The following is a 14,821-nucleotide window of genomic DNA, read 5'->3' as shown; positions in this document are numbered from 1 at the left end:
TTCTCGGTCAGATAGAGATGCCTGAACATTAATAATATCACCTGTGTTGCAACTACCAAGAGGCAAGAGACAGGAACCTGGCTTTTAGGGAGTCAGACTATTGGTCCATCTAGCTCAGATGGCTACAGTAGAGGCTGGTGCTTTGGGGGAACTGGCTCCCTGTCCCTCCTCAACCTCAGTCTGCTTTCAGTCGGGTCCCACCAGCCTGCCATCTTGCATCCAGTCAGGGACGGCTTTGGCATAGCATTGGCTCTGGCGCCACCTACTGTTGGCCTCCCTGCCTTTTGCCCTACCGGTCCCAATGGGGATCAGTCACTACTGGTGGGCTGGATTTCAGCCAGGGGACATTCCCAATCGCACCTGAAGATGCCGGTGGGTTGATCCTGGGGCCTTCTGCATGCAAAGCAGGTGCTCAGCCCTTGAGCAGCAGCTCTTCTGCAGACTCAAAGCAGCCAGTCTGCCCCCCATCATTTGTAAATCAGGGTCTGCAGTTTACAGTACTAAAGGGATGCGAGTGAATGACAGTCAACCCCGGTGCCACGTTTATCCACATGGTTTGCTCTCAGAGTAATTTTTCATTCATTCATCATCCCCATTTACCTGCTGCTTAATATACAAAATCCATAAGGGATTTTAAACATATAACATATAAAACGCAATGAGTTCTAGGGGTGGACCTACATTTTGGAGGCCTTGAAGCTCGAACTGTTATGGGGGGACCTTTGAAACCACCACTGAGGTCTAGGTAACCACTGTTATCTTCTTCCGTGGGGTCGTTTACAAAAACCTTTACAACATCTGTGCTACAGAGTCTCAAACTTTGGGGATGTTGAAATATAGGTAAAAGGAAGGTAAAGGGACCCCTGACCATTAGGTCCAGTTGTGACCGACTCTGGGGTTGCGGCGCTCATTTCGCTTTATTGGCTGAGGGAGCCGGTGTACATCTTCCGGGTCATGTGGCCAGAATGACTAAGCCGCTTCTGGTGAACCAGAGCAGCACACGGAAACGCCATTTACCTTCCCGCCGGAGCGGTATCTATTTATCTAATTGCACTTTCATGTGGTTTTGAACTGCTAGGTTGGCAGGAGCAGGGACCAAGCAACGGGAGCTCACCCTGTTGCGGGGATTCGAACCGCTGACCTTCTGATCGGCAAGTCCTAGGCTCTGTGGTTTAACCCACAGCGTGCAACACACAATTTTTTTAAAGCGATGTGGGTTGAAGTCACTTCTATGAGCCCCCTCCAGGATTAGGGGGCCTGAAGCTTAAGCTCCATTAGTTACATGGTAGATCCACCCCAGATCATTAAGAGAGAAAAGAAAGATGTATACACATCACCGTAAGCAAACATATAAAAGCAGAGAACCCGCTGGTAAAACATCTGGGCAAATTTCAACAGGTAATAAAACAGAGCGTTGGGATAAAATCCTACAAGCCAAAGAAAGTCCGCTTAAATAGATGGGTCTTCCAAGAGATGTTGAAAGCTTGCCACCGTTTCTGCCTCAGAAAAGGCACATGGAAGGGTGGAACCCTGGCCGTGGTTTGAAAGATAAACCCAGCGACAGGCAGCAGGCATGAGGAGGGCCTAGTTCAAACACATTTGCCGCATGCCCTGTTCTCCAGTTTGAACCGCATCTCCGCCTGCTCCTGGGCATGTGATTGGGGCAGGCCTGACTCTGCCCGGCGTCACACGCTCTTTGGCCCACACAAGGCAACAACTGAATAAATGGCTGGCACTGTGACTCATCGTTGTTAACTCGTGTTTCGCATCTTCCTCAGTGATTAAACCCTTCCTTCCTGTGTCCCCTGCAGGAATTCACCAAAGAGGAGCCCAAGAGTGACATCGACGTGCTGATCCTCCCTAAGCTGGAGCACTGCAGTTCGGAGAGGATGAACACTTGGCTGGGTGAGCCTCTTCAGCCATGCTGCTGGGGGGCTGGTTTTGTCCAGCTTCTGCCCATCCCCTCTTCCCTATGCCTGTGCCCTCCTTCCTGTCCTCTGGAATACCTGTTTCCCCATCCTAGGACTACTAGAGCCCTTACCAGACTGGGATGTGTGTCTGTGTGTGTCTCTGTGTGTGTGTGTTCTGCAACATGTCATCGGTGCAATAATAGTACATTGGAATGGATCTCTGGGGACGTGGGTGGCGCTGTGGGTTAAACCACAGAGCCTAGGACTTGCCGATCAGAAGGTCGGCAGTTCGAATCCCCACGACGGGGTGAGCTCCCGTTGCTCGGTCCCTGCTCCTGCCAACCTAGCAGTTTGAAAGCACGTCAAAGTGCAAGTAGATAAATAGGTACCACTCTGGCGAGAAGGTAAACGGCGTTTCCGTGCACTGCTCTGGTTCGCTAGAAGCAGCTTAGTCATGCTGGCCACATGACCCGGAAGCTGTATGCCGGCTCCCTTGGCCAATAAAGCGAGATGAGCCCCGCAACCCCCGAGTCGGCCACGACTGGACCTAATGGTCAGGAGTCCCTTTACCTTTAATGGATCTCTGCTGCTTCCACAGTGCTACTGCATTCTTCCCATCCGGAAGGACACTTTTACATTACAGCGCACCATAGATGGGACACACCAACTGCAGGACATGCACTGGTTGGAAATGGAGCAGTATGACTTCCCATAAACCTTTGGCAGGCGGAGTGTTGAAAAGCACATTGGGTATAACCACCCCATCAGCACCATGAACCCAAATAATTATCCTAGGGCTGGAAGGGACCACGAGGGTCATCGAGTCCAACCGCCTGCAATCTTTTGCCCGACTTAGGGCTCAAACCCCCAACCCTGAGATTAAGAGTCTCATGCTCAACTGAATGAGCTATCAGTGAACTGTCTCCAGACTAGGCAAATTGGTGGTAAGTTTGAACAAGGTTCTTTTAAAGTTAGTTATAGTAATGTCCATGGACCACCCATTCCTCCTTTCTGAAAACAAGGCTTTCAGAATTGGTGCTATAATACCAGATTTGAACCCAACTGCTTGCTATTAAACACTATATATGCTAGGGAGAAAGCGGCACTTCTGCCTTCAGAAAACAGGAAGCTGGTGGTGGCCAAGCTTCACGTACAAAACTATTCTATAGCCTATTGTTCCAGCAAAGGGACCATGTCTATTTTGAAGATACACAAGAACAGATTATGTACAATTAAAAAGGATGTCTGGAGAGGACCCAAAACAACTCAGTTCACCGTCCCACACATACTGCGATCCATCCTTCCTTCTTTCTCCCAGTCCTGCAACACAATTCCTGTTTCATGGCTTGTGCTCTCAGACGTTCCTCTTGCATGGTTCAAATCCCCACTCGGACATGAAACTCACTGGGTGACCAACTGTTAGAGTATATTGAACTGGCTAGAGAGGCAATTAGAGATCACACTAGACAAGAGTTTCAAAAAGCGTGGGGGAAATGCAGAGAATGCTTCACAAGCAGTGCCCTAAAATACATACCTGGACTTGTTTCGATTAATGTCTGCAGGAGACTTTGTGGATATTTAAGTTATAATTAGAAAAATCTTAATAATTATTCATAAAGGAAACTGTTTGTAAGAAGTAAATAAGGATACAGGTTAAAGGAAGTCTTTTATTTCGTTGTTTGTTTTGTTGTATGTTATGCTCACTGTATGTTATGTTCACGTTTAATGAGGGTGGATTGTGTATTGGGGCGTTATGTTATGTTGTAAATAAAATTCCAATAAAAAATTTATAAATTTATATATATATATATATGAGAAACTCACTGGGTGACCTTGGGCCAGTCGCTCATTCTCAGCCTAACGACCTTGCAAGGTCGTTGTGAGGATAATCAACGGAGGAGGAGCAGAACAACCTACAAACCACCTTCAGCTTCTTGGAGGAAAAGAGGGGTATAAATAATGGAAACACATAGAAATGAAGGGTATGACTATCAGTCAGCAATGAACCATGTGCAGAGTCTCCACCACCCACGGCAGTGGCCTTTCCCCTGGCTTCTTCACCCTTCTCCCTTCACCCTTCTCCTCCATTAGCACTTTGAAGGCCCCTGCTGACCCCTTCTTTTCTCTCTCCCTGTCTGCAGGTATCTTCTATGGCTTCAAAGGGCTGCTGCTGCTTCTGGGCATATTCCTTGCCTATGAGACAAAGGGAGTCTCCACGGAGAAGATCAACGACCACCGCGCTGTGGGCATGGCGATCTACAATGTGGCTGTGAGTCGCTTGTCTCTAACATGTCCAGACCACTGGGCTAGCTTGAAAAACTCATGCTCTTGTTGAGTGGGCTTTCTGAGAGAGGGAAATCAAACCTGGACTGCAGTCAAGAGAGAGAGAGAGAGCAACAAGTCTTCCTGACCCCACAACCTCTGGGGAGAAAGAGCAAAGTTTTGCCGTGTGTTCCTGCATGCAAATGCTTGATTTTGAGCCATGCTGGTTTACAGTCTGCCCTGGAGAGCTGTGACCAGTCATTATAGACCAGGGGTCCTAAACTGGTCCACATGGCTTGTCTGGATTTGTGGTTCAAGTCAGGCGTTGGCATATGTTGTTGTTGTTTAGTCGTTTAGTGTCCAACTCTTCATGACCCCATGGACCAGAGCACGCCAGGCACTCCTGTCTTCCACTGCCCCCCACAGTTTGGTCAAACTCATGCTGGTAGCTTTGAGTCCCCCTTCTCCTTTCCCAACATCAGGGTCTTTTCCAGGGAGTCTTCTCTTCTCATGAGGTGGCCAAAGTATCAGAGCCTCATCTTCAGGATCTATCCTTCCAGTGAACACTCAGGGCTGATTTCCTTCAGAATGGATAGGTTTGATCTTCTTGCAGTCCATGGGACTCTCAAGAGTCTCCTCCAGCACCATAATTCAAAAGCATCAATTCTTCGGCAATCAGCCTTCTTTATGGTCCAGCTCTCACTTCCATTCATCACCACTGGGAAAACCATGGCTTTAACTATACAGACCTTTGTTGGCAAGGTGATGTCTCTGCTTTTTAAGATGCTGTCTAGGTTTGTCATTGCTTTTCTCCCAAGAAGCAGGCGTCTTTTAATTTTGTGACTGCTGTCACCATCTGCAGTGATCATGGAGCCAAAGAAAGTAAAATCTCTCACTGCCTCCATTTCGTCCCCTTCTATTTGCCAGGAGGTGATGGGACCAGTGGCCATGATCTTCGGGTTTTTTGATGTTGAGCTTCAGACCATAATTTGCACTCTCCTCTTTCACCTTCATTAAAAGTTTCTTTAATTCCTCCTTACTTTCTGCCATCAAGGTTGTGTCATCAGCGTATCTGAGGTTGTTGATATTTCTTTCGGCAATCTTAATTCCGCCTTGGGATATGCATTGGCATATGCATCACATTAAACATTTGCCATGATCTTTAATTGTATTTGTTTCGCTCCTCCTATTTCTTATATAGTGCATTTTGCCGTGTTACAATTTGATTTCCGTGGAATTCGGATTGTAGTGAAGCAAAGCGGATTATATAAAACATAAAAGGGGCAACGAAAATACAATGAAAAGTCAAACAGCATCCAGCACAGCGCATTAGAATTGTTACAATAGGCAGCAAAATCATTAAGTGATCTTCCAAGGTCCCCAGCAATTTCCAAGTGGCCCGTGGGATGAGAGGGGGGAATGTTTGAAAACCACTGATGTAGCTACGACCTTTCTTGATGGACCAATAGTCTGACTCTGTATAAGGCAGCATACTGCATCCCTATGTACCCTGGTGCCAAGCTGTCTTTCCTTTGGGCGTTAGAGGTGATTTTTGTGCTTCCCCAGGCCCGGCCTCCACTTTGCAAGGAAAAACAAAAAAAAATTTTTCCTTCCAGTAGCACCTTAAAGACCAACTAAGTTAGTTCTTGGTATGAGCTTTTGTGTGCATGCACACTTCTTCAGATACACTGAAACAGAAGTTGCCAGATCCTTCTATATAGTGAGAAGGTGGGGAGGGGTATTACTCAGAAGGGTGGTGGGAATGGGTGATTGGCAGATAGCTGTGATGAGCCTGTTGACTCTTAACGACTGCAATAGGTCTTACAGGAAAAAGCAAGGGGTGAGAAGGTGAAAAATGGCTTTGTCATGTATAATGAGATAAGAATCTGGAAGGAAAAAAAAATTTTTGTTTTGACTATGGCAGACCAACACGGCTACCTATCTGTATTTGCAAGGAAAGATGTTGATTCTGTGACTGGGGGGCCCTTGGAACATCTGGGTTCACTCTAGCCATGACCCTCACGTGGCCTCAAACAAGTTGCTGTCTTTGGTGTAAAGCGCCGCAGTGCCAGCCACCTGCCTTTGTGCAGTCTTCTTGTCACATTGTGGGAATTCAGTGCCATTATCCGCCCTGAGGGACGCAGGTGGCACTGTGGGTTAAACCACAGAGCCTAGGACTTGCCGATCAGAAGGTCAGCGGTTCAAATCCCCGCAACGGGGTGTGCTCCCGTTGCTCGGTCCCTGCTCCTGCCCACCTAGCAGTTTGAAAGCACGTCAAAGTGCAAGTAAATAAATAGGTACCGCTCCGGCGGGAAGGTAAATGGCGTTTCCGTGCGCTGCTCTGATTCGCCAGAAGTGGCTTAGTCATGCTGGCCACATGACCCGGAAGCTGTACGCCGGCTCCCTCGGCCAATAAAGCGAGATGAGCGCCGCAACCCAAGTCGGCCACGACTGGACCTAATGGTCAGGGGTCCCTTTACCTTTACCTATCCGCCCTGAGCTATACAGACAAGATTGGACTATAAAGCACAGTTGTCAATTTTGCGATACAGAATAAAATATTCCTGCATGCCCTCGTTTCTAATGACTGCTGCAGTGTGTGTTTTCTGGACTTGCACAGCCCCCCTGACCCTGTCTCTGATCCTTCCCTCCTGCAGGTGTTGTGTCTCATCACTGCCCCGGTCACCATGATCCTGAGCAGTCAACAGGATGCAGCCTTCGCTTTTGCCTCCCTCGCCATTGTCTTCTCCTCTTACATCACCCTGGTTGTGCTCTTTGTGCCCAAGGTAACAACCAAGCCAGGATCAAGCTGCGCATTGGTAGCAACTAGCTCCTAGCGTGCTATGCAGCAGAACTTACCGCATGCCCAAGAATCTCAGGTTTCACTTACCGAAAAAAGGGGCCAAGTTTCTAGTCCCCATAATTTACAGTCCCTGACGTAAAGCACGGATAACGTGGTGAGATAAAGTCTGTGAACCTACAGACGTCTATTTCTTAGTAAGCCCCACTGAAATTAGTGTGATTTGCTTCCAAGTAAACAGATGGAGGATGAGGTTATACTCATGGATGACACTGGGGGACGGGGACGGGGACTGGGACTGGGGGATGGTAAGCGCTCCCCCAAAAGGAGCTCCCTCCCACTAACATACAGGCAGTGACAATTTTGCATGGGGGGGCCATTCTTCCTTCTTTGGGGTCCAAAAGGACCCATGTGTTGGCCTATTAATGGTTGCTGCCTCTACAGTCTTACCTTGGGTTACAGACGCTTCGGGTTGTGCGTTTTCGGGTTGCGCGCCACGCCGAACCTGGAAGTACTGGAACAGGTTACTTCCAGGTTTTGGCGCTTTGCGCATGTGCAGAATAGCTGAGTCGCAACCCACGCATGCGCAGACGCGACGCTGAGGGTTGTGAACGCTGAGGGTTGCGAATGTGCCTCCTGCAGGGATCACATTCACAACCCGAGCGTCCAATGTATACTGTTACTTTCCGCCCCGCCCCCGAGACTTAGCTTGCCCACCTAGAAATACACTTTGTCCTTTCTGTGCCCCTCATGCCAGTTTTTCCCCCCTGGTGCCACTGCTGGTTACACCGGGGCGTGGATAAAGGGATTTGCAGCGGCAACAGACTATTTTGCTGTTCACATTTCCCTGTACTTCCTTAGTCCTTAATTTCACCATTCCCAACCTTAATGCCTGTTAGCATCTCACCAAGTCCTCCCACAGATCCAGGGACACAGAAACAGAAGTAGTTTAACCAGTTTCCACGCTGGCATCTTACTCAGGAGAGCTGGCTGCATTCTCTCACGGGCAACTTTCTGGGTGGCCGTGGTGGGTGAGGTTCAATGGCAACAAGCGGGTGGAGAAACTGGCATGAAGCTACCTTTCTGTACAGTGGGCTGCATTCCAGCCATGCAAAAGCCAGAGGTTTCCTCTACACACGTCTCTCCATCCAGACAGGCCAGAGGCATTATGACAGGGCATAGTCCAGCCAGGCAAAAGCACCCAAGGGAGGGCAAGGAGCAGGAAAGGCTTCTCAAAAGGATGCCCAAGCGTAGATGGAAAATCTGCCCCTTCATCTCAGGAACTCCATCATGCAGCATTTGGTTATGAATCTTAAGAGATGGCGAAGGAACAATTTCCCAAAATACCGTATTTTTTGTTCTATAAGACTCACTTTTTCACTCCTAAAAAGTAAGGGGAAATGTGTGTGCGTCTTATGGAGCGAATGCAGGCTGCACAGCTATCCCAGAAGCCAGAACAGCAAGAGGGATTGCTGCTTTCACTGCGCATCGATCCCTCTTGCTGTTCTGGCTTCTGAGATTCAGAATATTTTTTTTCTTGTTTTCCTCCTCCAAAAACTAGGTGCGTCTTGTGGTCTGGTGTGTCTGATAGAGCGAAAAATACGGTATATAGCATACTTGCCTAGTGTTGCTTGGGAGTTTTACAAAACCAAAACAACAACAACAACCCAGTGAGGGATGAGGCTTGGGGAGAGTCCCAAGGCCCAGATAGAGAAGCGTTTGGCCCCCATGTGCCCCCCCTTCCACATTTTTAGGAATCTCTCCAATCTCCCCCTGAAAAAATTCCTCTGCTTTCAGACCTGAGGTTGGCACTTTTGGCCCAACACCAGAGTTTCCCCTTCCTGCTGCCAGGCTCAGTCTTCTCCTTCCTTGACGCTGAGGTGCAGTGGTATGGCTGAGCCCCATGTGCTTGTGTGTGGCCTGTTCTTTCAGATGCGGCGCCTCATCACTCGGGGAGAGTGGCAGTCAGAGCAGCAGGACACCATGAAGACGGGCTCGTCCACCAACAACAACGAGGAGGAGAAATCGCGGATGCTGGAGAAGGAGAACCGCGAACTGGAGAAGATCATCGCAGAGGTGAGGCAGGGTGTGACTTTTTCCGGTGAAGTTGGGTGTGTGTGTCTCCCCGCCCCCTTGCCCTGTGCTTCCTGCCATTGGTGGCTTGTCTCTTCTGGAACATAAGAACCCTGCTGGATCTCGCCCATCGAGTCCGGCCATCCTGTTCTCACAGTGGCCAGCCAGCCTGTCAGCAGGATCTGGGCACAACAGCCCTCTCTCCTCCTGGGGTTTCCAGCAACTGATAACAGTGGCTCTGACAGTGGAGGTGGAACGTAGGTAATCCATCAGTAATCCTCTCCTCCATGCATTTGCCCAATCCTCTTTTAAAGCTGTCCGAGTCAGCAGCTGCCACTGCCTCTTGTGGCAGTGAGTTCCATAGTTTAACTGTGTGGTGCATGACCGAGCCCTTTCTTTTATCTGTCTGGAATTTTCCAACGTTCAGCTATGTTGAATATCCTCAAGTTCTAACGCCATGAGAGAGGGAGAGAAGCTTTTCCCAATCCACTTTCTCCATGGCATGTATAATTTTATACATTTCGGTCATGTCACCCGCTGCACATCATTCCTCTAAGCTAAAAAGCTGCAAATGGAACAGTCTCCCTCTGGAGGTGGTGGACTCTCCTTCCCTGGAGGTTTTTAACCAGAGCTTGGAGGGCCATCTGTCATGGATGCTTTGGCTGAGATTCCTGCATTGCAAGGGGTTGGACTAGGACATGGGTAGGCAACCTAAGGCCCGGGGGCCGGATCCGGCCCAATCGCCTTCTAAATCTGGCTCACGGACGGTCCAGGAATCAGCATGTTTTTACATGAGTAGAATGTGTCCTTTTATTTAAAATGCATCTCCGGGTTGTTCATGGGGCCTGCCTGGTGTTTTTACACGAGTAGAATGTGTGCTTTTCTTTAAAATGCATCTCTGGGTTATTTGTGGGGCATAGGAATTCATTTATTGATTTATTTTCAAAATATAGTCCGGACCCCCACAAGGTCTGAGGGACGGTGGACCGGCCCACGGCTGAAAAAGTTTGCTGGCTCCTGGACTAGGATGACTCTCAGGGTCCCTTTTAACTCTTAAGATTCTATGAAATGTTTTAATATTTTCCCATAGGGCTGTTGCTCCACCCTCTTGGTTGCACTTGAAATCTTTTACAACTCCACAGTTTCTTTTTTTAAGGAGAGGGGGCCAGAATTGCACACAGCATTTCGATTTCCCCCTACATTTCTAAATACACATATAAGATGGGGGGTTGGGGTGGGAAGATGTTTTGAAACAAAACAGAAAGAAAACCTCAAACCAATGAATTTTTTTCTTTGGCTTTTGTTGATAAACCCGCTCTGCCGTGAAAAGTCCCAGGATATAGTACATCGACAGTTAAAATCAGATTAAATACAATAAAACATAAAGCCACACACCATGAAGCCATCAAATGTACTATAAGGAGTGATGACAGCTACTCAGAGTAGACCTGTTATAACCAGTGGGTCTACTCTTGAGTATGACTTGGCATGATCTCACCCTCAGGGCACACAAGGCGGTGTTACGATGTTTACTGTTCCTATAACTCTTCCTTAAGCATTCAAAGTACTTGGCGTACGATCTGAGTAAACCAAATATACCAATAAATATGGTACGACTCAGCTAGTCAAGGGAACGAGGCCTGATTTGGTTGCCAGGCAACCTTAGGGCCTACTGTTAATTACTTCCTGGGTCTGTTTGCGAAGGGGAAACGTACAGGGGTGGACAACCTGCGGCCCTCCGGATGCTACAATATTAAAAAAATAAATCCCCTCATCCCTGACCATTGCCCCTGCTGGCTGGGGCTGATGGCAGTTGTTTTTGTTATTAAAACGAAAACAACAAAACAGCCCCCCTCCCTCCCCACAAACACATTTAAAAGGCTGTAAAATATTAATCAGCCCAAGACCTGGCTGAAGAGGAACATTTTCGCCTGGTGCCTAAAGATATGTAATGAAGGCTCCAGACGGACCTCCCTGGGGAAAGCATTCCACAATGGGGGAGCCACCACAGAAAAGGCCCCGTTCTCGTCTTGCCACCCTCTGGACCTCACACAGAGGAGGCACACAAAGAACGGCCTCATATTATGAACGCGGAGTCCTGGAGAAAGAGAGGCAGCCCTGGGGGTATTGAGATATACACCTCTTTCATGCTTCTAAGTCACTTGCAGCCAGCCGTTTCCCCTCCTTGCCCCCCCCCCCAACAATAAGGGATGTGGGTGGCACTGTGGTCTAAACCACTGAGCCTCTTGGGCTTGCCAGTCGGAAGGTCGGCGGTTCGAATCCCCACGACAGGGTGAGCTCCCGTTGCTCTGCCCCAGCTCCTGCCAACCTAGCAGTTCAAAAGCATGCCAGTGCAAGTAGATAAATAGGTATTGCTGTGGCAGGAAGGTAAACAGCATTTCTGTGCGCTCTGGCTCCTGTCACAGTGTTCTGTTGCGCCAAAAGCGGTTTAGTCCTGCTGGCCACATGACCCGGAAAGCTGTCTGTGGACAAATGCCGGCTCCCTCAGCCTGAAAGCGAGATGAGCGCCGCAACTCCATAGTCGCCTTTGACTGGACTTACCATATTTTTCGCTCCATGTCGCACTTTTTTCCTCCTAAAAGGTAAGGGGAAATGTGAATGCGTCTTACGGAGCGAATGGCGCTGCGCAGAGAGGGAGAGCTGCGCAACACCCGTTCAGCGAAGCGGGAGGAGGAACAGAAGAAGACCCTGCGCAGAGAAGGAGAACTGTGCAGCACCCCTTCGGGGATGCGCCTGTCCTGGCCTTCAGGGACTCCTCCTGTTCCTTCCCCAGCTTCGCTGAAGGGGCGCTGCGCAGTTCTCCCTCTCTGGCAGGGGGAGCCTTCATCCCGCTGCCCTGAAGAGGCTTGGCGCAGTTATCCCAGAAGACAGAACAGCCACATGGTATCCCAGAAGCCAGATCCCTCTTGCTGTTCTGGCTTCTGGGATTCAGAATAATTTTTTCTTGTTTTGCGCCTTATGGTCTGGTGCGTCTTATGGAGCGAAAAATACGGTAACCGTCCAGGGGTCCTTCACCTTTTTTCTTTTTTCTTTTACCCAACAGAAGGAAGAACGAGTCTCTGAGCTCCAGCAGCAGCTGAAAGAGCGGCAGCAGCTCCGTTCCCGGCGGCGCTCCTCCAACTGTGCCGCCGACAACCACTTCAACAACTCGGCCTCAGCTTCAGCAGCCACCGCCCCGAACCTCTACCAGCCCAGCCTCCCTCTCGTCCGCTGCCTGGTGGCCGAGCAGGCCGACAAGCTGGGGCGAAACAACTGCGATGGCAGCCGCGTTCACCTGCTCTACAAGTGACACTTTTTCCTGGGCAAGCGACACGGAGAAGGGGAGGAGGGCGGGTGGCGCCGGCGCAGCCAAGGCAGGTCGGGGCAGAGGCTCACGAAACCAGTGGGTAGGGACTTGTACAGCCGGCTGGGGAGTTTGCTCAGAGTTCTTTCGTTCGTTTTCTAAGGGGGGAGGGAAGAAGAGAAATCATAACCTCTGGTTTTTGTAAAATACCTTTGTGTCCGTCCACCTGCCTGTGCCCCTTGAACCTGGAATCCAGGTGCCAACTCTATGGAGACTTGTTTTAGAAGTAGCGGATTGCAGGGGACACCGCCGTTTTGCCCCTCCCCTCCCCAAATGCACATGCACACTTGGTGACTTGACAAATGTGCCTCTCCGGAAAGATGAGTGCACATCAGGCAGAAATAAGGGTTCTGTGGCTCTTTGTGGTTGGGGTGTGTGTGTGTGTGTGTGAATCTCTCAAGACTCTGAACAATTGCATCCTGCAGTGTCTGTTCCCGTGCAGCTATTTGGCTATTTGGCTGCTGCAGCCTACAGAAGCCCCAATTGAAGTACGGTTCAACTGCAGCATAGCAATTGACAGTTGTGCTTGCAGTTACCAGTGGAAGCTTTTCCCTCCTTGCTTCCCACAAGCATATCACTTCCGGGCGCAGCTGGTTGTCTAGAAAAGGTAGGCACTGTAGCTCTGGGACAGTCCGCCTGTATGAACAGTATTAAAAGGGATAATCCGTTTACTTGTGGGCCAAGCCAGCCTGTTGCACAGCTCGGCCAAAGCGTTTTTGTACTGTGCAAACCCCGAACAGTTCCACGCAGTTAGTTGCGACAGATTGGTTTTGTATGTCATTTGGCATTGAAATGGTCAGACTAGGCCCCCTGCCCAGTCTGATTGTGGCTGTTTGTGTTGGGAACTAGAAACACACACACACACACACATTCATTCCTCCTGTGGTTGCACTTCTAAGCCACATTGCACAAGGCCATCGAACCTCATTTTGACCTCCCTTGATGCTTGCGTATATGAGCGCAGGATTGTGCGCAACTGCAACCTAGTCCCATCTGCGCGTGTTAAGACTGAAGGCATAAGTTAAGGAGGTGGGGATCAAGTGCAGTCAGCTTGTAGGGCGGTGGAAGTTGCAGCATTCCTGTGCATTCTCAGTTGCAGAATGCACTTGTTAAACAGGGAGAAGCTCCTATCCAGACACCCAGGGGTACATCCAGAGACTGTGTAAGAAGCCTGAAACCCAACCAGGTTGCTTCCTTTTCAGAGGCAGCTGTCAGCCACTGAAGACACGAACACCTTGCCAGTTCTCTTGTAACAAAGTTCATAGGGAAGCGTCGCTCTTCGGCGCATGGGGTGGGCAGAGGCATCTCCAGTGTGCTTGCCAACTCTGAGCTCTGCCTACGAGATTGCTGCCTGCATTGCACTCTCTGCCAGACTCGCCACAAATGCCTTCATCTCTCACCCCACCAGGAATGTAGTATCTGAAGCCACAGTGAGGGTAAGAGCTGAGCAGGATGCTGGTGAATATTAGGGAAATGTGGGTCAGCAGCTCCCTTTCGACCAGTAGCTTGTGTGTATGTGTGTGTGTGCAAGCAAGCATGCATGCGTCAGCACCTGTTTCTCCCCACACTTTTCCAATCTGAGCACTTTATTGTCCCAACAGATGTGGGTGGGAGCAGTGGGTGCTGCCAAGGGGAGTGGGGGAGAGAAGGGAAGTCCAGGTGCCTGCCAGGTGTCCCCATCCAGCGTGCAGATGTTCTTCAGTAAAATAATACAATATGAGATTTGGGCTCTCGTGTCATCTGTGAATGAAACAGTTTCCCCAACCTGTGCTCCAGCTTTCTCTTCTTGCACCAGCTTTAGGTAGCGGTGGTGGCGCTCGTAAGAGATAGATTAATTATCCATTCACTAAATTAGTGTGCTTTAATTTCTTGAATGGACAGCACAAAGCTGCTCTGGTGACTGGGCGGAGGAGGTTTCTCGGTGACATCGGAGGGGCCAGCCAATCTGCACCGGCCACAACCGGCTGTCGCTGCTGCTGCAAACTTGCAGAACTCGTTTTCTTTCAGAGCCCAGCTCCGGGAGAAGGAAGGTGCTGCTTCCAAATTGGCTCTGAAAACGGTGTGCTTGTCTTCAGCTTAAACGGAAGCTGCACACACAGGCTTCTGATCCATGCACAATATATGCTTTGTCACTTAAGCCCTACAGTATCCGGGTTGATGGAAAAACTCAGGTGGAGGGGTAGGTGAGTGAGCAGGAATGGAAGATGCTTGTAGGGGAGTGTGGAGGAGCTGTGAAGGAAGGCTCTAAGTGGCCAGCTTGCTCAGCAAACTACAAGTCCCAGGATTCCTTGGGGGAAAGCCATGACTCTTATAGCATTTGTAACAGGCATGGCTTCCCCCAAAGAATCCTGGGAACTGCTTTAACTGTATTGTACGGATGTGGTCTAAACCACTGAGCCTCTTGGGCTTGCT

The 14,821-nt window shown here is 49.5% G+C and overlaps 1 protein-coding gene across 1 annotated transcript in view; it reads left to right on the top strand.

Annotated features, from left to right (window-relative positions):
* The window catches only part of GABBR1 (gamma-aminobutyric acid type B receptor subunit 1), a 172,191-nt gene extending 158,062 nt beyond the window's left edge, over positions 1–14,129 (top strand). The window contains exons 20-24 of the mRNA XM_083600595.1: positions 1,812–1,905; positions 4,052–4,179; positions 6,830–6,958; positions 8,905–9,048; positions 12,110–14,129. Coding sequence (XP_083456721.1) covers positions 1,812–1,905; positions 4,052–4,179; positions 6,830–6,958; positions 8,905–9,048; positions 12,110–12,355 — 741 coding nt within the window. The 3' untranslated portion in view covers positions 12,356–14,129. The remainder of the gene's footprint in view (positions 1–1,811; positions 1,906–4,051; positions 4,180–6,829; positions 6,959–8,904; positions 9,049–12,109) is intronic.
* Positions 14,130–14,821: the final 692 nt, after the last annotated feature.

This window comes from Podarcis filfolensis (assembly GCF_964270895.1).
Source record: "Podarcis filfolensis genome assembly, chromosome: 2".
NCBI classification, from domain to species: Eukaryota; Metazoa; Chordata; class Lepidosauria; order Squamata; family Lacertidae; genus Podarcis; species Podarcis filfolensis.
This window is presented reverse-complemented; position numbering and strand designations above follow the sequence as displayed.